We start from the raw sequence: 24799 nt of genomic DNA on the forward strand, positions 1-24799 counted from the left end.
TGACTGAGGGGTTCCCTCTTGAACCCAGAAGTTTATTAGCATTCAGCAAAGATGTTGTTACAAACAGGCAGTGCATCCAGATATCCAGATGTCAGTGAGAGCTAGAAGTGGAGAGGTCAGAACCCAGGTGATTCTGTGATGTCTCAGGGATGGAGAAGAGGAAGCTCAGGTACAGCCAGGGGCCACACTCCCCTTTCTGCACTGGGAGAGAAATAACTCTTACACCTGGGGTGATGATGTACTGCAGTTCCTAATTTCTTCCCTCCTTCCTCCAGCCATTTTATTTAACATGACCTAAATATACATTCCTGTTTTATTCCCCCACCCCCACCCCCATATACAGCAGGAAAAATAAGCACCAATAATAATAACAATAATTAAAGTCCCACCTCTCAATAGACCCAACCCTCACACATATACATACCATGTGGATTTTCTTCTTTGGAGTGACTATAGGATTGGAAAGTTGGGGATCAGGCCAGCAAGCCATCACCCTGAAAGTCACTGTTCCCCAAAGTACCATCCACGTGTGAGCTGGAGCAGGGCAGGGGAGGGGGAATGGTGGTAGGGGAGGATATTCCCCCAAAGCAGCAAGAGGGGTGAAGGAGATCCCCAAAGCCTCTTCTGGGCAAATGTCACAATCAACTGAGCTCCTAGGAAGTCCTATGCAAAGGTTTCCTCAACGAGATGGTAAATTCCTGATAGTGCAAGCATCATTGTCATCTGTCTCCCACAGCTTCTCGGGGAAAAGGGACATGGCTGAAACCCCCTGCCTTCCCCATTGGGTGGAGAATGTCCCCAAAATGCTCCTTTGGAGAAACTCAACAAGACAAATAGCACAACATGGGCACTCTGATTTCAAAACAAAAGCACAAAACATAAAGAGGAAAAAAAAAAAGGCACATGAGTACTCTCAGAAGGTCTAGACATGGGGAAGGAGGGTTCAAAAGAAAGAAAAACATAAAATAAAGCCAGAAAATGACAAGCTGTCTACCAGGTCCCACACGCCTGAGTCACCTGGCGTTTGTCTTCAGTACCTGGGCATCTTCTGCTGTTCCTATCATGAGGGGAGGGAATGGACAGTGTGATACAGCTAACGTAGGAAGAGGGGAAAGAGGGAGGGCCCTAGGCAGTTGAGATGCCAGCCCTCTGCACAAGCAGCAGCAATTTTTGTGTCATCTTTGTTTTGTTTAAAACTGTAAACAGCACCGCTTAAAAATAAATCAGAAAAGAACAATTGATAAACATTGTTTTCCATGAATATAAAATGCAAACAATATAAAAATAGATAATTGACTTTTGATATATATATATATATATTAAAAACAACTTGAATGCAACATACACATGGGTAAACTTGAAGTCTCCCTGCTAAACCCCATGCCTCCCTCTAGCAACTGGGCCTGGGGGCTGAGGGCAGGTGGGGTGGTGGCACTGGCACAGGTAAGGAAAGCTGCTGGCAGCAGGATGAAGGGTACATACCCAGCCTCCTGAGTGTGTGAAGCTACTTCCCTTCTTGTCATAGGACTAAGGAGGGAGAGAGACTGGTGTTTACTGAACCCATTATCCGGGCAGTCTTGTGGCCTGGTACCCAAGTTGAGGCCAGATAGGTAGGGCTGGCTTGAACTGGGCCCCAAGGCAGTGCTTCCTTGGAGACGCTAAAGCACCAAGAAACTGGCATCCTGGCCCTGGGAGAGGCCTACTAGGTAGCCTTCTCTATCCACATTCACTGGTTCTCCAAGGATCAGTCTCATCTGGGAATTCTCAGGATCACAGCTGTCTGGCACTAGGCCTACTGGGTAACAAGATTAAGGCAGCTGCTTTCACTAAGTCCCATTTTCCCTTAAAGTCACATCCAAAAGCGTTATTCTAGGACCTTGCAATGGAGACATGGTGTTCATTTAGTCATAGTCTTGGAGGTGTGGACATGATATCAACAGTTTTAGTGGTCTGGGGCGTATTTGCTGCCAACCAAGTCAGCACTGGTCTGTGTTTGGAAACAGGCCTGAAGCTTGGCTGGCTCTCCCAGTGTCACCTTGTGCTGTCATCACCATGGGTGCCCAGACAGGTCTTCCTTCCTCCTCTAAGCTGCAGTTGGATTTCAGCCATAAACTGCTTAGCGCTAGAGATTCAAAGGAACCTGCTTCTGCAGCCACATATCTTGGCTGCCCCACTTCAGGTGGTAAGGATCCTATCCCTGGGCTGGCTAGGGCAGTGAAGGGACTTGCAGGCAGCAAGGCTGTCCAAACCATGAACTCTCACTCAGCCCCAGGCCCTACTCTGTGGTGTGTGACCTTCCAAAGCCCATCAAAGTGTGTCAGGGCTATGCCACTGCCCCTCAGAGACAATGCCTCATGCTGCCTTCCTGACCCTGAGGGCAGCTCTCAGCCCTTAGCCAAAGGTTGACCACCTCCTTTTTCTCTTCCCAGATAGGCTGGTGGCCCTTCTCCAGCAGGGTCCGGAGGCTGGTGATGGCTCTACTGCCTGCTGTGGCTGGCACAGTCCACATGTAGACAGGAGCTCAAGCTGCCCTGAAAGAAGAGGCAAGAGGTGGGTTTTTCCCTGTTGTAAAGGCATTTGGTGAGTGTTTACTTCCTGCCAAACAGCCAGGCCAATTTCAGCCCCACCATCCCAGAGCAGCTTTGGTAAGAGGCCAGAAAGTTGGAATTTGGGCACTTCTCTCTTGGAATGCTGTGCTTGGGGTAAGGAGGGCCTTCCTCACCCTCTTTCATTCTCCAGCTCCACAACAGACACATTTCTTCACAATGTATCTGTAGCCAAAGTCAACTTGAAGAGCTGGTCTGGGTCCCTTGAGTGGTGGTGTTAGTGCCATGCAAATTCATGTGGTGCTTCCAGGGGTGCAGCTTCTACCAGCCAGGTCTGCTATTTGTGAGTAACGGCCAACCCCAATCTGAGAAATGGTGACAAAGACCAGCATGGACACATCCCCTGGCCAAGAAACAGTTTGCCCACAAAGTCACCTTGACTTAGAGGGCAAACAGCATCTGTTTCCAAGCTAAAATGCTGTATCTCAGGAATGGCAAGAACCCTGTTGACTTCTCTCAACAGGCATGGAGATGGTGGGATGTGGGGGTGGGGGTGCAATAATCATAATTTGAGTGAACACAGCCAAGCAAAAAATGTTCCATATGCCATTTCCAATAAAGACATGTAAAAGGAACCCTCTCCTATAGGTGACTAATGAGAGGTTGGGCTTGGCAAGATTAGCCTGTTCCAGTGGCTTCCTGACAGCAAGCTCTTCCCCACCAGTATTTCCAACCTAGTTTAACATGAAAACTGCATGGATGCAGAAGGGAGGGTGCCATTCATTCCATAAAGGGCTGCAACTGCCAAGAAGCCCTGTCCTTTGATGATGCTGAGGACTTGGCTAATTGGAAGATAAAAGCTCTTTAAAGGGCCCAGAACAGCAGCTGAGATGCCTTTGGTATCCTGTCTTGGGAGTGCAAAGCTGGGGCCTTATTGCAGAGTTCAAATGATGGGGTGGGCAAGGCTTAAGGAACTTTTTGTGTTGGGAGGCTTGAGAAGGGAGTAGTTTTCCCTTTTAAGAAACTGAGATACCTCAAGCTCTGCAAAGTCTGAAATCCCCTCTCTTGCTGGCTGTGATAAAAGGACCCTCATTTTCTATCTTTCCCCTACACCCCACAAAAACCCCAGCCCCTATAGTCAAGCCTAATTTAGGTTGTTTTTCTTCCCTTATCTCAATTAAAAGACCAAGTTCCTTGTGATGAGATTATGAAAACTTCCTTTAGAGGAAAAAAGAACAAAAATTCAAAAGTTTCTGCAACTCAGGTAGTCACAGGCTTAAAAGAAAGAAAAAAAAAATCCTATCATTCCAGAGCTCAAGATTCTATGGCAGTGTCCACAACAGAACTTTGTTTTGTCTTCTGTTTGCAAATCGATGAATTTTATCGCTCCATCAAGGGGATTAGCGTTTTTGTCTTTAACCCAAGCTATGGCAGGACAGGTTAAAAGGCCCCCATCTGGTCATGATGCCGAAGTCCACAGTGATAGGCTGTGAGACACATGCTACTTGATCCTAAGGACAGCTAGCTGGGATGAATAGCTTATAGTCATCTGATATAATGATGGCAGCTATGCCAAGGCTAGAAGGAATAGGGGTGGGGAGGATCTGTACCATAATTTCACATTGCTAATAGCAAATAAGCCCCACTTCCCCAAGTGGGAGGCAGTGCAGACTTGGCTGCTAATCAGTGGTTCATCATTCACTGGGGGAAACGGGCAGGAAGCGCTAAAGGTTTAGCCTGTGTCAAGGATGCATGCTAAATATGTGTGTGCGTGTGTGTGTGTGTGTGTGTGTGTGGGTGTATATATACATATATATATGTGTGTGTGTGTATATATATACACATATATATATAATCACTAACTTGGCAACTGGAATAGGCACAAAATTACAGCATCCCAAACCCGGCATGGGGTCACAAGAAGAAACCTCAAAAGCAAAAACTGGAGTGCAGTAGCAGCAGCAGCCTCCCTGGGCAGATGGACTTGAGTTGAACGTGGCCATAGATGGCAGAAGAGGGAAGTGGGAAAACCAAGGTGAAACCTCATAGGAGTTTTCCTTGGCCCAAAGGGTTTTCAAGTTAAACAGCAACCCCACCCCCCACCCCTCTGCCCAACCCCTGATCCCCATTCACATGCTCAGGCCCCGTGCCCCTACTCCAGAACTGATGATAACTACTTGGCTAGGTTTCCATTCATGGCAGTGGAGGAGTAGCTGGTGGCAAGAGAGGCACCTTGCTCGGACCTCTCCTTTGACAGGTCAAGGCTGGAAGGTCCATAGTGAGTGGGCTGAGGCTGGGGGTGCTCAGGCTGGACCCTGGGCAGCTGAGGAATGCCATGGGTGATGCCCACAGGCTTGGCCTGTGGTAGAGGGCTGGGGCTGAAGCCTCCAGAACTGGAAGAGCAACTGGGCTCATCAACAGGCAGCAGCACATCTCGAGGCCTGGCCCTCACACTCTGGGAGGCCTGTGGCTGGAGGTTATAGCAAGGGCCCATGGGCAGGTGTAGGTGTGAGGGACGAGCTAGCTGAGGCCTGGATTCCCCAGGTGCCCTTGACTCTGGCACTGATAGTGACATTGATGTGGTCATAGGAGGTATGCAACAGGTTGCCTGCTCATATGGAGACTGGCTGGAAGGTCTGTCCAACTGGTTAGGGCTTACCCAGGCAGGACTTGGCCCCACTGGAATAGGGCAGGGAGCCCAAGCAGGCCAATCATAGGCCCCTGGGGGTTCAGTATAGAGGGAAAGGGGACTGTCTCGGCTCCATTCCCCTTCTTCCTCCTCTTCGTCTTCTTCATCTGAATCTTCCTGCTGGGCCTGCAGCTCATCAGACTCCAGGTAGCCCTGGGCCAAGTGGGAATTGGAGAGCTCCATCTCCAGGGTCTCTGCAGTGTCGAGAGAGCGGCTTCTCCTGTTGAGGGCCATAGCAGCAGGCGGAGGTCGAGGGTGCAGGCCAGGCAGTCCCAAGTATCGAGGGAGGCTGCTCACACCCCAGGGCAGGCCTTGGTAGAATCGACTATGGTAGTTGTTGAAGGCATGTTTGTGATAGTAGCCCAGCTCAAAGGCTTCCAAGGAGGCTGCAAGATCTTCATCATTGTGGAACTCAGGATTCTCTTCACACTTGCCTTCCCCATCCCGTTCCACATCAGCGATGTCAAAGGTCACCATGGGAGGCAGCTCAGGGAGGTTTTGAGTGAAAGATGAGTCAGAGTCAGAGCTGCAGGACATGCTGGAAAAGAGGTTTCCATTGCTGGTGAACTCTACCAGGGCCTGTGAGAAACTCACAGTGGCATTCCCTTCCTTCTCAACCTCCTCTTCCTCTGGATCTTCAGGGGGTGAATAAGTAGGGTAGGCCCTCCTGGGAGATCCTCCAAAATTTGCTTCTTGCATATCTGGCTCAAACATGGCATCACTCTGGAAGAGCTGCATTAGGCAGGTACTTTGATCTTTCTTGGAGCAGGTTCCTTCATAACGCTTCTCAAGAGGACGGAAGTCCCTCCAGTCTGGCTCGCTGCTCGCAGTGGTGGGAAAAGCTGAGGTAATTCCCCGGTGGGAAATCTGAGAGGTCCCTGATAGCCCTGCTGCCAGGCCCATCACTGATGGGCCTAAGGGCCTCATCTGATACTCTAAGACGGGCTTCTCCTGCCGGGCCTGGGCCTCTCGGACTTGAGTCTCTCTAGAACGAGCCTCTCGGGCCTGGGTTTCTCGGGTTCTGGCCTCCCTGCCACGAGCTTCCCAAGTGTGGACCTCCCTGGCATAGGCTTCCCTGCCATGAGACTCTCGAGTATAGGCCTCCCTGGTGTGGGCCTCCCTGGCATGAGCTTCTTGGGCACGTGCCTCCTGGGCCTCAAGCTGCTCCCGCCGAAGCTCCCAATACAGCAACTGTTTCTGGATGGTCACTAGCCGTTCTTCCTCTGTCTCCATTGCCCCAGGTGGCCGGGAGGAAGAAAAGGGCTCAAAGTTTAAGAAGGGGTCAAACATCTCAGAGCTTCGACCATGGAGGTCATAAAGGCAGTCATCTCCAGGTGGAGAGTTCTCAAGGCTGTCATCTGGCTCATAGAACTCATATAGGGCATCTCCACTGTAACTGTCTCGGGGTAGACAATCCCTGTGGACAAGCCCCAGGGCCTCACCTGAATCATCCTCAAATCCAGGTGTGGTGGAGTCATAATAACCTTCATCACTATTGGGGGCGGATTCTTGCTGGTCACTCTGAGGAGTCAAAAGTTCCCCAGGGGCTAGGCCAGGATAAGACCTAACTGGGTCAAGGAGCATGTAGCCGTGGTGGCCTGGGGATGTGGTGGGATGGTAGCCCAGGTTCATATTGGGCCTTGGATACATCTGAGCAGTTGCCCACAAATATTCTAAGTCATCATCTTCTTCCTCCTCCTTAACCTCCTCTTCTTCCTCCTCTAATTCTACCTCTTCTTCCTCTTCCTCCTCCTCGTCATCATCTGGCAAGGCCATCTCCTCCCCACCTCCCTGGTAGGTCACCAGGCAGGAACTTCGCTTGGTCCCATCTCGGTTTGCTCTCTGGCCCCCAGAAGCCATGCTGTCTGTCATACTGTCCATGTCCTGTTCTGCTATAATGTCACCACAACCTGTCAATGAGTCAAAGCTTTTCAGGGATGTCACATCCCCAAACAAGAGGCTCAGCTGGTCCCCCACAGGGCCATTGGGTGGGTTTACCTCTCCTGCTACTACCTTCTCCCCTGTTTCTGGGCTATGGGGTTCCTCTAGGCTACTGGATTCAGGGGCAGGTTTGGGTTGCACATGTGCTGAGGCACAGACCTCCATGGGTTTTTCTGGATCTTTACAGGCCATTGTCTCAGTAGTTGGTGGAGAAGGCTCTGGTGTTGGAGAAACTTTTGGCCCAGGGGCATCTTGGGGGTTAGCATTTTCCTTTCTAGGGGCTTGGAAGGTCTCCTCAGGGCAGGGCACCCGAGGGGCTGAGCTCACGTGCTCATGAGGCCTGGCTTTGACCCTCTCAGGCCCCTTGGCCCCTGGCTCACTTTGCTCAGCCCCAGTGACCTTGCTCTTCCGGTGACGGCGGATACTGCTAAAAAAGCCTCTTAGGCCTTTCTTTGGCTTGGGCATAGATGGAACCTTCTCAGCCACAGCTTTCTCTGTGGCTCCAGCCACAGACGTCTTACATCTGGAGCCTGTCTCCAAAGCCCCATGGGCGCTCTGAGAACTGGGAAATCGGCAGGGTAATTCAGGCAAAGGCAGGGAGAAGCCAGTTCCTTCACTGACAACATCTTCAGGGCCATGGGCTGCTTCACTCAGGCCATCGTGGGTCTTGCTCTTGCTGAGACCTTTCTTGGAGCTGCCTTTCCCAGAACCTTTGCTCCGTCCCCCTCCAAAGAAACTAGGCAGAGTACAGATACCCTTCTTGCCACCAAAGAGTTTCATGGCAGTTTTCTTCAGCCTACCTGGGCCGGATGAGGATGGCTCTGATGTTGGTCCTTCTATCGCCTTAGCTGCCTTGTTCTTGGCTCCTTTTTCTGTCGTTTGTTCATGGGTACTCCCAGAGGCTGCAGCTCCCTTGGCCTGAGCAGCTTCATCCTTTTGGGTCTCCATGATGATGGGGACAACTGAGGTACGTCCAGCTGGAAATTCAGCCTCAGGCTTCCAGGCACTGTTATAACATTATCAGTCAGGAAGCATCACAGTGCGGTCTGGAGGAGATAGGAGAGACAAAGACAGAGAGACAGATACTAGTGAGCAAGCATCCAGGCTGGGTTTGCTTTCACCGGACATCAGGCTTGAGCGGAACGAGAAAGAAAGTAAGGGGAAATGTGGGGTAAATCTTAATCCACTCGATATGCTTGGCTTGCTGGGCCAGCTCCCTCTGGGCCCCAAGGCAGCAAAACTCTACACTGAGCAACAAGAAGCCTTCACCCACTACCTTCTTGCTGGGTCCACTCCCTTCAGACCATCCTAAGCTCAGGGGACCACTGGCAGGGGGACCTGCAGTTGTGTGAAAGGCCTAGTGGTGCTATTGGTTGCGGGAGGTATTATCAATTATCAAAGGGGATGAGGATAGGGAGAGACAAGAAAGGAAAAAGGGATGTTGGCTCCAATATCACAGAATTTTTGAAAAGTATCTGGCAAAACAGTCTATTGAGTCCTCACAGGGTTCTGTTGGAGTCAAGCTTCAGTTTCACATTAGTCTGGGCTCTCACTGACATTTCATCTGAGACTGAAAAGTGGACCTGAAGTTTCACCTCCCATCCATAGCTTCCTAAATTGCCTACAGAACCATGCTCAGGCTTCAGAATCTCAGAACAGGAGCCTCACAGATCTGAAAACTAGGTATGCAATCTAGGACCTGCTAAGACAATGAAATGGGAGCCTCAAGAAAGGTACTCTCTGGGCTTCAATATTCGCCATCCAAGAGGCCTACCAACATCTCTCCCTCAGAGAGGTGATATGAGGGTGGGTCTAAGCCAGACCCTCTATTGGCTGTCCTGTTGGGAAGATATTTTAATGTGATCATCAATGGAACCCCAAATTCCCCTTGAGAACCATGAGGTAGACTGTTTCTCCTCTACTCTCCTCCTCTTATTATTTTTGTCCCCATCTAGTTCTCTATCTAGGAAGGGAACTTCTTGAAGGCCCTACGTGATTCATATTCCTGGTGTGTGAGATAGGTTCCCAATAGCTTTTTAAATAAATAAATCTGGTGCAAGCCACACCCTTCTGGTTAAGGCTCTCAATCCTCCAAATGCCCAAATACCAACAAAGACGGAATAAAAACAAGACCTAGCCACTACCTACCACAATATACCTCTGCACCTCTGGTCATCGGCTAGCTCAGTGACCAGCCTGCTAAAACCCAATGACCCCTCCCTGGGAAGTCCCTCACCAGTGTGTCCCCTCTCTGTAGAGTGGCACCAGCAGATGGGGGATCTGGGAGGAGAGGAGAGAGGGGAAGGGGAAAGGGAGGGAAGGAAGAGGAAGAGAGGGGGAGAGAAGCAAGCACCCTTGGTTCAGGAACAGCTGGACAGTACACCAGGCCTGTGATTGCTTGCCACAGTAATAAGATTCACACATTCACCTGAAGTGGAAGACTGTGGACCAGCAATGAGCGTGGAAAGAGGCTGGCAGCTACACTCTAGCCTTGGAGCTCCTGCTTCTGTCTGGCAAACATTAATTTTGTGCCTGCTGCCTTGCTTGGCTTGACACTTGAATCATCAGTGTGATAAAGAACACTCTACATAACTGAATATTAAAACTGGAGGAAGATAACAGCTGGTTATCCAGAAAAGAAAAGAGCAGGTGAAAAGGAAAGTTCATCTGAACCTCTCTCCGCAGAGATCTGCATTGCCATTTGCTCAGGTTAGAGATTTTTCTGTGACATATTTTGACATCACACTATTCCAACTCAGCCCTGCAACTGATAGTCCCACAATAGACAGCGCCCCCTCCCACTTCCAAATACACACACAATCATACCTAAACACACAATCACCCAGTTTTCTGTCCCTGGGTCTGGTGGGAATAGGAGTCCTATCATGTCTGAATGCCCCACTTTCCACAGCACATTTTTACCTCAGCCTTAAAATTACTGGTAAGGTTATCGTCACGGTGTTGGGGATAGGGGAGTTGGGGTGGCAGTACTGGAGTTGTTTGTGAAATTCTATTCCTCTCTGGAATTCAGTGCTGCAGGGCAGGCCAAGAAGGGAGAACTCCCGGCCTTTGCTTCTAGGGAGCTCCTAGGCTAACAGGGAGAGTCCTACATGTAACAGTCTGTTAGAAACTGGACCACACAACAGGAAGTGACTAGCATGCAGGAGAGCGAGGTGAGCATTACCTGAGCTCCGCCTTCTGTCAGATCAGCAGAGGCAGATTCTCATAGCAGCGTGAACCCTATTGCAAACTGCACATGCAAGGATCTAGGTTGCACTCTCCTTATGAGAATCTAACAAATGCCTGATGATCTGAGATGGAACAGTTTTATCCCAAAACCTTCCCCCTCTCCATCCGTGGAAAAACTGTCTTCCATAAAACAGGTCCCTGGTTCCAAAAAGGTTGGGGATTGCTGCCTTAAAGAATAGCCCGTTATTTCTTAAGCTGGTTGGTGGAGTATCATTCTTTATACCTTGTAAACATATTCAAAGATAAATGTGAAAGGGAGAAAGACACTTCTTGGACAGTAAGGCTGGGCCTCAAGGAAAACCTCAGAGTCAAGTGAAAAACCTTATGGACCTAGACATCCTTGTGAATCACAGGCTGACTTGTCCTGCTGGGTTTGGGGCTGGAGTTCCTGGGAACAGAGTGATTAGGCAAATTGAATCACAAAGAAGGCTGCTTTCCGGAGCCTTGATGCCCCAGTTGGAGGACAGTCTCTTTGGGCTTTCCCTTGCCCTTGCTCCTATGCTCTGTGGGGTAGAGGCCAGCCCACCCACCTCTCTCTGTATTGTCCCCTTTCCTGCCACAGGGAGCTGCAGTTTGTTGTGGAAGGAGCCATGGACCACAGGGCTGGGGTCCAGGCCATGTCAGCCTCCCATCTGCCAAGGGACCCTGAATGTGCCAATGTAGCCTGCTGAAACTCAGGTACTTGTGAGCTATTTTGAGATCAAAACAGCTCCTCTACCTATCCTTCTACCTGCCCACTACAGTGGTGTGACGATTTGATGTGATAATAGGCACAAAAAAAGCACTTCATAATCTGTATAGTACAGTGCAAATGAGAAAGACTGTCATTACTGTTATTATTACTCCTTCTAGGTCAGATCCCAGTTTCTTAGGAAGCGACTGGCCATGTGTTAAAGGCTGTTCATTTGGGAAAGCTATTCACTCACTGTGGGAAGCTCAGGGACTTGCTGCCTTGGTCCACGCTGAGAGGGAGACAGATATGAGGGGATTTTAAAGAGGTGTGTGTATCTACACAAACTCCTCTGCTAAGAGGTTTGAAAAGTCCTCTGTGTGTGTTGTGGGAGATAGATGAATTAGGCAGGGTGTCCCTGGGATGGAGTTTCTCTCCCTCCAGTTCAGGCCCTTCTCCTAACCAAGTCCAGGGTCATCTTTGCTGGCAGGTACCAGCCTTAAACTAGTACTCTGCGTTCTCTCTCCCAGAGCCATGTACCCCTACAGCAATTCACAGTGTCTCCGCCTATGTCACCCAGAACACTGGGAAGGAAGGTAGCAGGGTCTAGCTGGTAGCTCCCTAGCCCAGCCCCACCTAGCTACCTCTGCCCTAGGCCTCTTCTCCATCCTCTTTGCTATCAAAACAGGTGCCAAAGCTATCCTTCCTCAATGGGTTATGCTGCCTTTACTTAGGACCACAAGAGTTCACCAGGAGAGTCAGGTGGGGCAGAAAGTAAAGGAGACAGCAAAGGACAGACTCTGCAGATCCCCTAGGCTGGGACTGGCTTTCCCTGGGGGTCCTGCCAAGAAAGTGACACTGCCACATGCAGGGCCCCACAACCCTCATGTTCCTTAACCAGTGTGGCTGAGTTTCAGGTGGGTTAGGGGTTAAGAGAACCCTCCCAAGCCACTCTGTGGTCCCTTGCAGGGGCTGCCTGCTGCAGTTGCTGCTATCATGGCAGAAAGCAGACTGTGGTAGAAAGTGCTGGGGCCATTCCAGCTCCCTGAGCCAGATTTAGGCCATTCTGGGGCCAGTGGAAGGCTGGCTACAAAGGAAGAGCTTCTTCCTTCTCCTCTCCACTTAAAACATAGGCAGGAGGCCAACCACATACCCGCCCTAGAGACCCTTCTCAAGGAGAAGGGACAGCTGCAACATGAGCCTTGCACATTCTGCTCCAAATCAGCTTCCTGGGGCCAGCTTGGCCAACTTAGAGAGGGCTGAATTGGGGAAGAAACAGAAGCATGTGGATTTATGCAGTAGCTCCAGAGACATGGCCTTGACCAGCCATAGTTCCTCAGGCCTGTTCCAAGCAGTTTTCCTGAAAGCAAGCCCACTTCAGGCCCACCTGCCCTTCTGTATGTTGGGGAGGGTTGGTTAAAGAAAAAATAGTGAGGATGGCCCTCCAGAGAGCTGGCCAGTTCTGCGCTGGAATCAACTCTGCCCAGCTAGGGGAAATCCAGAAAGTTTTTTTTCCCATGTTTATGCCTCAGTTTCCTTAACTGCAAAATGAGGCCACCGAGAGTGCTTACCTCTTAAGGCTATTGTAAGAAGTAAAACCAGCCCACATAATGTACCAAATCAAGTGCATTACATAGCAGAAGCTCAAAACATTATAGTAACTAACTTTTATTCATATTTTATTCAAACTATGGTAGAACAATTTCTAGAAGTAAAATCATCTCAGGTTCAGTAGGGTGCTCCCTAGGGCTCTGTGGGTAAGTCACCAAACTTCTTTGGGGCTCAGTTTCCCCAAATGGCAAATGGTAAATAAGGATAACTGTATGGTCATGTCATAGGAGGCTTTACTTGCTCATTTAGCCAACTTTCGATATTTAGGAACCTAAAAGAGTCAGCTAGCTACTGGCTAGCAGCCCAGGATTATGTGGGACTTTCAACTAGCCAGGTTCTCTAGCCCAGGTCAAACTCAGCTAAAAGTACCAACATCAAAGGAAATGCAAATCAACAGATATTCTTCACTCTCAGGGTATTTACCACTTTACAAAGCACTTCCTACTCCCACACCCCGCATTTGCCCTCCTCAGCCACCCCATTATTCAGGCCTGGTGGGGGATGGCAACTCCTTGTCACAGAGAAGGAAACTGTGCCTAGAGTTGGGAAAAGACTTGTCCAAGGTCACATAGTGAAATGGTGACAGAGCCACACTAGCTCCCAGGACTGTTGAGTCTCAATTTCATGCCATTCTGCTGCACCGTGCAGGCTACCAATCAAAGGAGGAAGACTGAGCGAGAGAACTGCAAAGGTTCCCCTCACACCAGCAAGAACTATAATCTCCCACTCCCATCCCACCTCTGTACCAGCCCTGCTAAGCCTTCTTTGCCACATTTCCAGTCCTCACTGGTTGCCACTGTTTGGATCCTACCAAACACATTCTAGAAAGCCTGGTGACGTTAGAATCTAGGGGCCAACAACCCAGCCTGTGGCTGCTCTCCTCATCAGCAACCCTACCACCACTCCTCTCAAACTACAGGACATGTCACTCTACTCCCCTTTTCCTTAAGAGATAGGTTTGAGTGGCCCAAAAACCAGAAACCTGCCAATATGGACAAAGATGCAGAATTTGAGCTATTTAAAGAAAATGACTTATCAGATCATCTGGAACTTGAATGATCCATTTCTAACACCCATAGCCAAGTACTGCTCTCAAAGCTATTTGGTCAGAGCCTGAAGGAAGGGCTGCTTGGCTTGGTACCCTCTGATGGAGTTGTAGGGGCAGCTGGCAGAGCCCCCTCAGCTACCCCTTCATTCACTCCTCCCCTAATTTGCAGCCTTCTTGCTGAGGGGCACCTCCTGCCCAGGGGGCATCTCACCAACTCCAGATTCAGCAAGACCCCAAACTGGGACTTCTCTCTCCTGTCCCTATTCCCCCACCAGCCCCCCTCAACTGACTTGTTCACATACTGAGCTTTGTGTAATTCATCCTGACAGGCTTTGGTCTGTTCATTCATCTCTCTCAAATGGACCCTCCTTCATCTTACAGTCACTACATCTAGCACATAGCAAGAGCTCAAACAATGCTGATTCAACTGAATTCGAATTCGGCTGAAGTTTCTTGGTCCGGAACTGGAATGCCAGTCTCACCTTCTATAGGCTGTGTGGTTTGAGAAAGTGACCTAACCTCTCTGACACTCAAATGCCTTATCGGCAAAATGAAGAAAATGCTATGTACCATGCAGGATTGTGGTAAGGATTAGAGATGACCAGTGTAAAAGCAAACTGGTAACTACATACTAAGCAGATATTCAATAAAGGGCTCTTGTGATGAGGCCACTTGCAGGCACCTTTTCCCCTCCAGCTCCTCAATTGTCACTCCACATTCTCCGAAGATGACACAAGCCTCTTAGCTGAGCTCCCTCTAGTCCTTCCCTGTCGCAACACCCCCTGGCTCCCCTCTCCCATCTCATTCATCCTGTACATTGTTGCCAGGTTCATTTTCTTACAACTCCTATTTCAGCACATCACTCCTCCACTTACCAAATTATTCTGCACTGCCTATAGGATAAGGGCCAAACCCCTATGTCTGATGTTCAAGGCTTGCTCTCCCTGAGTGCCCCTTGCAAGTTTCTCAGCCTTGTTTCTCTGCCTCTTGGCCCCAGCTCCAAATACACAGAGGTTTGCCCAGTCTGGGAGATGTGGTCACCCAGATACCACCTCTCCCTAGAAATGGGCTTTCCTGGTGAGTCCTCTCAGTGCCCCAGCTTTGTCCTCAGGCTCTTGAGGTCCCCTCCCTGCCCAGCTTGCCTTGAATGACAGGGGCTTTGGGAGCCACTTACTTGCCACTCCCATCTCAGGCTCCCAAACTTTCTTAGAGAGAAGTGTATCTGAAGTGGGTACCATGCCTGCCTGCATAGGCTTCCACTAAGTCAGTACTAGCCCAGCTAGAGTGAGATCAGACAGGCGCCAACCCTTCCCCAACCCCTGTTCAAATGAAGAACAGGAGAGGAGTTAACTCCAGAGAAACAGATGTGACAGAGCAGCCAAGGAAAGCCTACAGAGGAGCAGCTGGGTCAAGTGAACAACAGATACCTCTGACTTTCCTATGTGTCCACTCCCTTCTACTAACCATGCCCTGTATGAGAGGCTAAGTGAGGAAACTGAGGCTTGGGAGGGGACTAGGAGAGTGTAATTTGAGGAAGAACTCTGGAACTGAATTGGGGACCAGGAGCTTTGGACTTCTGAGTAAACTTGAGCAAATCCTTTCCCTGTTCTGGACCTCAGTTTCTTCATCTAGAAATGGGAGATTGGACCAGGCAGTCTGCTTGCTCCAGGTTGCCCTGAGAGGCTGGGGGAGGAGTGGTCCTGTGCCCAGTTTTCTAATGGTTGCTGAGTCAGAAGGCATAGCAGGGGGCACTGGATTGGCTTTGGGGGTCCTCGGTCTTACTGGTAGGCCTGGTTACCTAGCTGGTTGGACCTAGTTCACCACTTCAGGACAGAGGTGCACTGTGGCCCAGCCTCATTCCTTGCACCACCCCTCAACATTTTGCTCTTTCAAAATGCACTGAGTCTGGCCTGTGAATATTTCCAACATATCCAGAAAGGAGGGGGCCCAGAACTGGTCATGCCATTCCTCATTCCCCTGAAAAGAGCCACAGCCCCCAGCAAGAAGGACTGAGCAGATGGGGAGGGAGGCTTGAGGCATGCTCACTAGGGATGGAGGATTAGTATCCACTTGGAAGCCCAGCAGGGGGAAAAACTGTAGGAGATGAAACTTGGGAGCTTCATAAGGGGAACCTTTCACTCGTTTCATGTCTCTTTTGCCCCTTGGTCTTGGTCTGCAGCTTTGCCAGGACTGAATATTTCAAAAGGAGAGGAGGTAGTTGGAAGAATTTGGCAGTCTAATGATCCCCTCCTAGTATAGTGGAGGTGTTAAAAATTCCTTAAGGGCCAGGCATGGTGGCTCACACCTGCAATTCCGGCACTTTGGGAGGCCTAGCCAGGTGGATCACTTAACCCCAGGAGTTCGAGACCAGCCCTGGCAACATGGCAAAACCTCATCTCTACAAAAAATACAAAAAATTAACTGGGTGTGGTGGTGTGCACCTGTAGTCCCAGCTACATGGAAGGCTGAGGCAGGAGGATCTCTTGGGCCTGAGATATCAAGGCTGCAATGAGCCATGGCCACGCCACTGCACTCCAGACTGGGCCGCAGAGCAAGACCATGTCTCAAAGAAACAAAATTCCCTCAAGAACTGTTACATCTCCACTCGTAGACAGTGTGTATGGGAGAAACAACCCTGCTCCAGCAGTGAAATCTCTATTTCAAAATACAGATCAAAGGATCACAAAGGCCACTGCAGCACCAGTATGCCTGCCTATGACCACACCAAGCCTCTCAGGTCATTTCTCCATTGTTCATATTTTCCCCTGATTCCAAAAGGGGAGGTGGAGGGAGCAACGTACTCTTACTGGGCTAGCACCTGTACCTCTGTAGTGGTTCTGATTTCCCTGCCTGCCTTTGCTAGAAATAACACTTACACATGCACAGGTTTGAAAAATAAGACAAAGCAGAGGAGACGGAAGACTCTGAGATTATTTAATTCAGAGAACAGAAGTTGGGGGGTGGAGAGAGAGTTTAATGCCTATGAAATCTCCAATAGATTGTTAAGCAGAAGAGCAATGGAGGCCAGCTATTCGCAGCTCCTTCCCCCAACACACACACACACACACACACACACACTCAAGGTTTAACTACAGCATGACAGGCTCAGATTAGCCCTGAGAAGAACTGGGCAATGAGGCAGGTGACCCAGGAATGAGTGACACAGAAAGGCTATGAAATACTGCCTCAGGGGCTTAACCCTTTATCACCCACACTGTATCTTCCCAGACAGGATTCAGGTAGGGAAATTGAAATAACGTTGCACATTCTTCTAGCCTCAGATAGCCTATCTGTTAAGCAAGGGGGCTGGAAACCCCTTCTCCCTCTTGGTTCTACCTGCCAGGCTTGCTGCTGTTTCCCAGTGGAGCAGGGTTGTTTCTCCCATACACACTGTCTACGAGTGGAGATGTAACAGTTCTTGAGGGAATTTTGTTTCTTTGAGACATGGTCTTGCTCTGCTGCCCAGTCTGGAGTGCAGTGGCGTGACCACGGCTCATTGCAGCCTTGATGTCTCAGGCCCAAGAGATCCTCCTGCCTCAGCCTTCCATGTAGCTGGGACTACAGGTGCACACCACCACACCCGGTTAATTTTTTGTATTTTTTGTAGAGATGAGGTTTTGCCATGTTGCCAGGGCTGGTCTCAAACTCCTGGGGTCAAGTGATCCACCCGGCTAGGCCTCCCAAAGTACTGGAATTGCAGGTGTGAGCCACCATGCCTGGCCCTTAAGGAATTTTTAACACCTCCACTATACTAGGAGGGGATCATTAGACTGCCAAATTCTTCCAACTATCTCCTCTCCTTTTGACATGTTCAGTCCTGGCAAAGCTGTAGACCAAGACCAAGAGGCAAAAGAGACATGAAACGAGTGAAAGGTTCCCCTTATGAAGCTCCCAAGTTAACTCAGTCCCCATTTCCTCTTCGGGAATGAGGGAGGTAAGATGAAGGGGATGGTTAATGAAATCTGCATTGATTGGAAGCTGCTGGTTCCATGGGACACAGTGGAAACAGCCACTGCACAGGAAGCAGGAGCCTATCCTTAAATAGCTGTGTGACCTTAAGCAAGCCCCTGATGCTTTCCAAGGCTCAGGATTCTCATCTGTAAGCACAGCAGTTCAAACTGGTGCTCCCCAAGGACTGCCTATCTGAGAGGAAGGTGTTCAGCAGAGGCCTGGGGAACACTTCTCGGTCCCAACCATGTTGGTATTTAGGCCCCACTTCCCACCTCTTCCTGCCCTTTCCCCTGCAATGCCAAAGGGAGGCTGACATAGTAAAACTTTCCTTTGGAGGTAGCCTGCCCACAGCTCTACTTCCAGATCCAAAGGTGGCCTCTTAACTGGCTGACTTTGCAGCATGCTTCTGATCCCTTTTTAAGATCCCATTCTACCACTCATTCAAAAACCTTGTTTGTATTACAGCATATTTATATACAAAAATAGCAACTCCCTGCCAATTCTCTACTCTTTGATGCCCCCTTCCCCTAAAAGGATCAGATTCCCATTCCACAGCCTGTCATCTGGGAAACCCCATCACTGAGCCTCAATCTCTTCTCTACCTCTGAGCCACACCATCTCAACCAGAATAGACTCATTCACTCCCCTCACCCTGCCTGTCAATCGCTTTCTCTCCTCCCATTCCTGGGTCTGCTTACCCTTTGCCTACCAAACCCCTCTACTTTCTGGCAGCTTCCAAGGATGATCCCCCTGCTTATACAGATCTTTCATCTCTCTTCACATAGTTTGTCTCTAGGCTCATGAATCAGCAACCAAAGATATGCATGGTCTGGGATCTGAGCATTCCAAATCCTGAGCCTGTTGTTGGGAGAGGATATATCATTATTTTTTTTTTCTTGTAGTTGCAATCATCCCCCTTCTAATCCATCCTCATTAGGCACATTCAATACAATACATATCTGAGCCTTGACTACCATTTCTCTAGTCACTTTCATATGAATCAGGGCAAGCACAAGTTGGAAAGGTAAAGGTCTACTCAAAAACTCTACAAAGAAAGCAAGTCCTTCCGGAACAATCGTTAACTGCTCTGCACTGCTTGGCTTTGAGAGGGTTGTGGCTGAGGTCCAGGTTTTATTTACTCCTCCAAAGGGTTCTGAGAGAACCCAGACATCCATGATATCAGACAAAACAGAGGCAGGCCAACTTAATTATAGTCTGCATCCTATTATAATTTAAGCCTGAATATGCCCAGGAGAAGGAGGCAGCCCTGGAGGAGTTCCAAGAAGAAAGAAGTCATCATGGGTGGGCAAGAGCCAGGCAGGAAAGGCACCAAGGAAAAGGTAGGCCCAGAACTGGGGTCTGAGAAGGAAGAAGATTTGGACAGGTGCAGGCTGAGTGGGTTTGGGTGTGGGCAAGGGAGTTACATAGAGCAGATACATTAGGTGCCTGTTGGCCTAAGACAAGGCAGAGGGCAGGTCCAGCCCTGGGCTAGAGATGCCCAGCTGCAAGTAGAGGTTTGTGTTGGGGCCTAATCAAGGTGGGAGGAGGTGGCTGTAGTGTGATATCTGTGGTCCTGGCTCCTGTCATAAAGATCCAGAGCTAGCCTTCCTCCAAGTGAGGAATTTACTGGGTCTCATTGCCCCTCCTCAAAGTGCCCAAGCTTTGCTTGGGCCCTGCAGCCCACATGACTCTCCACACCAGAGATTAATCAAAGGTCCAAGAAGAGCCTACCAAGTCCCTCAGTGGCTTTCTCTGTCCTATTCCTCAAAAAGGCCTAGAGAGCCCACTGCCAGAGGTGCACCATGGTGCAGTGACTGTGCAGTGGGTGGGGCCGAATGAGGGGAGCCGCACTGGGGGAGGGGGCTCTGCTGGAATCCTGGTGGGGCAGGCAGTCCAACAGTGCAGTGCCCTCCGCCTTGCCCATGCCCACGCCGCTGCAGCAGGCAGGCAGGCAGAGCCGCAGAGAGAGGTATTTGTGCGTTGAACAAGGCTCGCCTTGACCCCGCAGCCCTTGCCAAGAGGAGCCTGGCCAAACGGACACCAGCTCTGAGGGACCAGTCCAGCTGCTGCCTAGGCGCTTGGGCTGTGACGCATGTAGCCGGCGCAGCCCCTCACCACTGGGGGAGCCAAGCAAAGTCCAGCGTTCGGGCGGTCACCAGTGTCAGAAGTGTCTCCAGGAGACAATGACAGTGGCCTAGAGAGCTGGGTATGTTAAGTAACTGCGAAGTTGGAGGGGTTAGCCACCTCGATAGCTCTCCTGTACACACAGAGACGGTATGATACGTTCCGTACTACAATGAGGGCTCCTTCGGCCTCAGGCAAGGAAATGCCCCCCAAACACCGTGCCTATCGCTATTTTTAAACGGGAGGCTGGAGAGAAAAACGCGGCCAGTATCCTCCAAGGGAAACGGAGGTGAGGCGAGGCGGGAGACAAAGCGGCCTTGCAGCTCTAACTCAAGGACTAGCTTGCGCCGCTGCTCTAACCCAAGGACCAGCAAGAGCCCGGCTGCCAGCCAGCCTGCCCGACCGCGGGGGCGGGCGCCAGATGCGCCGGGAGGCCCAGGAGGAGGGGCGCGGCTAGTTGGGGCCGCAAGGCCAAGGTTCTGAAGGGAAGTGTGCGACTGAGCTCAGCCCACAGGCCCCACTGAGCTCCTCTGGGGAGGGGGCAGTCTGTGGATGTCCTAATCCACGCCAAAGCCGGTTTCCGTCGGGCCCAAGCCAGCACGCCAGCTTGAGTCCGCAGAAAGGAGGGAGAGGCTGGAGATGCACAGGGGAGGGGAGGGGCGGCAGCCAGGCAGCCAGGGTGAGGGGTGAGCGGTACCCGCGTTACACAGCTGTTCCAGCAAATGTGCTAAAACAAAGCTGCAGAGCTCCCGGCCTACAAATGCATGGCTTGGGGTGCTGGCTGGCGGCGCCCTTCCCGGGACTGTGCGGCAGCACGTGCGGGCCCATCCCCGCCCCCCCGAAAGCCGGGAGGCATGGCCCAGGCTAGCCTGCCTTCCTACCCTCCCTCCCCAACCTCCCCCCTCTCCCCAGCCGTGGTCGCTTGTGCCCAGGGGACTCAAGGCCGCTCGGCCTCTCCACCGGACACTCCGCAAACCGGGTTCCAAAGGAGAAGGGCGAGCGACCGGGACTCCGACCCGCCCAGTCCTTAGCGCCCTTCTCCAGTTCGTAGGAGCAGAGCACGCGGGAATGCACCCGACCGCGGGCAGGCGGAGGCTCCTGGCTGTACGCAACGCTTACCCGGCCGGGTCAGGTTCCTAGCCTGGTTATTGTCCGCTGAGCCGCCCTGGGCCGGGCTGCAGCCTCGGCTGCCGCGGCTGAGAGCGCCGCCACCGCAGCTGCTGCCGCCGCCGCCGCGGCTCCAGTCACCTCCAGCACTGACTCCCCTTCCCCAGGCTTTGGGAAGCTCCCCCATACCCCCTCCCCCAGTACTCCAAGGCCACCGGGTGGGGCATCTGCGTCTTGATTGGCAGGCGTATGGTCCAATCGCTATGGTGGGAAGGCGTGCCCCGGCCCGCCCACTGTTTTCCTTGGTGCGTTTCTCTTTAAATGCAAATAAGTGCAGGCGTGGTGTTGGCAGGGGGCGGAGAGGGTGCGGAACCACTGGCTGGGGCTCCCCACTCCCGCCCCCATGCCGGGCTGGTAGTGGCGTGGCTGCACCGTGGCTTCAAGGAGCCGGTCCTGCCCGGATGGGGCTCGCCGGATCCCTGGAGCTCGGTTTCGGTTTTCACGCACTGCCATTTCCGTGGCCGCTGTGCATTCGCGTGTGCCCTGGACGCCAGCAGGCCGTTTATTCCTGAGCTAGAGGCCGGCGGGGAGTAACGAGGCAGAGAGGTTGAGGAACCTGGGGAGACTGCAGAAACCCTTAGCACCTCCGCCGGCCCTTCCTTAGTCGTAGAGACAAGGCCCTGCGGATCGCGCCGCCAGGCCACCCAGAGGAGGGACTCACCTGCCAGGAAAGCCAGCTGCAGCGCCTGCGCCCTAACTTCCTCCGCCTCTCTGGCACACCGGTGCCCCTAAGACCATAGAGGCCAACTTCCACCCGTTACCGACGGGCCCTCTGCTGCCCCGAGTAGGGAAAGCCCCTCCCCACAGTTACCCAGCCGGCCTGCGACATGGGCCAATTTAGAATACAGAGCCCCGGGCTCCCCTTCCAGGATTGCTTTCACTTTTCTTCTCTGAGATGATACCTGTTTTCCATAGATTGACCCTCACCCAAATTTCCCACCTTCTATGGAATGTGGAGGGAATCCCCAAGGTCTTCAGAGTCCCCCTTCCCCCTATCCTTTGTGAGCCTGGCTTTGTGCAGGCCTTTTTTCCTGAAAAGTCTAAATATCGAGAGGAAAATCTTGTCTGGGCCCAAACCGGAGGTCAGGCTGAGGACAAAATGAGGAGGCCTGTACCAGCCTTGTCTGCTACTGTGTGTGGGATGTGGCAGGGAGCCAGCCGAACTTGGGTCTCTAGCCTAAGGACATTAAGTGGCATCAGTGGCTGCCAGGGCCAGGTGAGCGGAGGCAACAAAGAATCTAGTTCCACCTCTAGTTCAAGAATATCCAGAAGGCCCAGCCCTAAAACTCTGTGCGTGTCTAAAAAGGGAGGTGGGTGGATTAAAGTTGAGGATAGAGAGAAGGATTAGAGAACAATGCGTGCTATTTTTGCATTGCAGGAGTGTTCTCTGCTGCTTCTGGGTCCTGACAGTCTTGAAAAGATCCAGCTGCTGAACTGGTAAGAGGTGGACTTCTGCCTCTGCATGTGTAGAGCACAGGAACTGACATGGCTGCTAGGGATCTGACTCTAGCTCTACCTCAGACTTGCTGGACACCTTGGCCAATTAGTTTTTTTTTTCTCTGGGCCAGTCCATCACCCCGCCTCCACAAGGAGAGGGTAAGCATCGTCAGGCTCTCTTGATATCTTTGAGATCTGAGAGTTCAACTCATTTTTTTTTCTATAGTATTCCATGACCTTCCACGGAATATTATAGGAAATATAGATGTTCCATGACCTTCCATGACATTCTATACATTGCCAACAAAAATCAATATTGAACATCAGACTCCCTTCCTAGTACCGAGTCTAAATAAATGGTGAGGAGTAGGGAGCTGCTGCTGGCTCATTATGTAACTTTTTTTCCCATCTGAATGGCTGGACTATAAAAGTTTCCCTGGGGCTATGCTTTCCTGCTTTGCAAAGTCCTGATTCTCACTTGTAGGCCTGATTTGGAAGTTTATTTTGTTTTCCAGAATCTCCATTATAGACTTCCTCCCTACCTCGTGCCTCTGGTCACTGCCACTTGCTCGCATTTCACTCAGAACCTTGATTCTCTGAATTAGACCAAGATTATGATTTGGAGAAGGCAGTTTGCAAACCTGGGGTCCACGGAAACAAAGGGCCAGAGCAGTCTCAGTTGTGGAATCAGGGAGAGAGGAGGTGTGCAAAGTAGTCAGGTGGCAGGCTTGAAATAGTCCCAGGCACTATTGTGCTTCTCCTGTCACAGGGACTAGTCTTCTATGCCTTCTGCCCAGTCACCAAACATTCTGTCACACCAGGATGGTCTCTATCTCCTGACCTCGTGATCCACCCGCCTTGGCCTCCCAAAGTGCTGGGATTACAGGCATGAGCCACCACGCCCAGCCGAAACCAGTTTTTAATATAAACACACATGAGCCTATGATTTCTTATGCACAGATTCACTTTATTGTGCAGACCTAGACCCAGTTTTCCAGGGCAGAATATTTTGTTCATCTTCATATCCTCGGCACTCAACAGAGAGTTTGGCACAAACTTGTCATGAGCATGTATTTACTGAACATAGTCAAATGAGGCATTTCAGGCCTAATATCAAGCTTAAGTGCCAGCATCCACCAGTAAAGTGTGATGTTACCACTCATTGGGCATCTCCTTTGTGCCAGGCCCTGTGTTAAGTGACACACTCATTACCCAGAATGATGGACTACACACAGCTTCTGGTCTGAAGGGCAACCAGTCTAGTGGAAGAGGAAGAAAACTCCTGAGTTTCTTGCTTGGGCAAGGGACTGCTGGATGGTGTTGTCATCAACTGAACTGAGGAATATAAGAACACAATTAGGAAAATGTAATGATTCTGTTTAGGACATACTGAATTTGACTTGTCAGAAATCCCACCTCAGGGTCTTTGCACTGGCTGTTCCTTCTGCCTACAGTGTTTGTCCTCTGAATATTGGCATAGTTTGCACCTCATTTCCTTCAGGTGGCTGCTCAAATGTCATTAATAGTGACACCTTCACTGAACAGTTGTTGTATAAAATAGCAATTCCCATTTCCACCCCCTTCACTCTCCAATTCTTTAATTGGCCTTTGTTTCTTATCCATAGCATTTACCACCTCTTGGTATATTTCTTATTGTTTTTTATTTTAGAGTCATTTTTGAATTTTCTGTTTCTTATCATGAAAATGGAAGCTCTGTGAGGGATAGACAATGAACAAATAAGTACATAAAGTATACAATAGGTCAGATGGCAATAAATGTGATGGAGATCCTGGGGCAGTGGCACATGCCTGTAGTCCCAGCTACTTGGGAGGCTGAAGCAGGAGGATAGCTTAAGTCCAGGAGTTCTGGGCTGTAGTGCAGTATGCTGATAGGGTGTCTGCACTAAGTTCAGCCTCAACATGGTGACCTCCCAGGAGCAGGGGACCACCAGGCTGCCTAAGGAGATATGAACTGACCGAGATCAGAAACGGAGCACATGAAAGCTTCCATCTTGATCAGTAGTGGGATTGCGCGTACAAACAGCCACTGCACGGCAGACTGGGCAACATAGTGAGACCTTGTCTCTTGAAAAATAATGCGATGGAGAAAAATAGAGCAGGGAATGGGTACAGGGGGTACTGAGGGGTGCTGTTTTAAACAAGGAAGTTGGAGAAGGTGATATTCTAGCAAAGACCTAGAGGAACTGAGAGAACAAACCATGAGGATATCTGGAGGAAGAGCATTCCAGGTAGAGAGGCCAGTTAATACAAAGTCCCTGAGATGGTGACATGCTGAAATATTAGAGGAGCATCTAGGCAAGCCAGTGCACCTGGAACACAGTGAGTGAGGAGGAAAGTGGTAGGAG

The 24799-nt window shown here is 50.7% G+C and overlaps 1 protein-coding gene across 2 annotated transcripts; it reads right to left on the reverse strand.

The window, feature by feature from the left end:
- On the reverse strand, positions 1 to 21782 carry AMER1 (APC membrane recruitment protein 1). 2 transcript variants are annotated; one of them, XM_015444219.3, is made up of 2 exons: positions 21658 to 21782; positions 1 to 8222 (listed from the first exon to the last, which is right to left on the reverse strand). In XM_015444219.3, exon 2 carries the CDS (start codon positions 8122 to 8124, stop codon positions 4720 to 4722), a length of 3405 nt encoding a protein of 1134 aa, XP_015299705.1. In that variant the 5' UTR covers positions 8125 to 8222; positions 21658 to 21782; the 3' UTR covers positions 1 to 4719. The 2 variants fall into 2 exon arrangements, with proteins under 2 accessions (XP_015299705.1, XP_005593829.1); XM_005593772.4 differs by lacking the exon at positions 21658 to 21782 and adding an exon at positions 20949 to 21087.
- Positions 21783 to 24799: the final 3017 nt, after the last annotated feature.

The sequence above is a fragment of the Macaca fascicularis genome, chromosome X, assembly GCF_037993035.2.
Source record: "Macaca fascicularis isolate 582-1 chromosome X, T2T-MFA8v1.1".
Lineage (NCBI taxonomy): Eukaryota > Metazoa > Chordata > Mammalia > Primates > Cercopithecidae > Macaca > Macaca fascicularis.

Bases quoted from the DNA above. Each gene is read 5' to 3' on its own strand.
- AMER1 (XM_015444219.3), bottom strand. From the start codon at position 8,124: ATGGAGACCCAAAAGGATGAAGCTGCTCAGGCCAAGGGAGCTGCAGCC.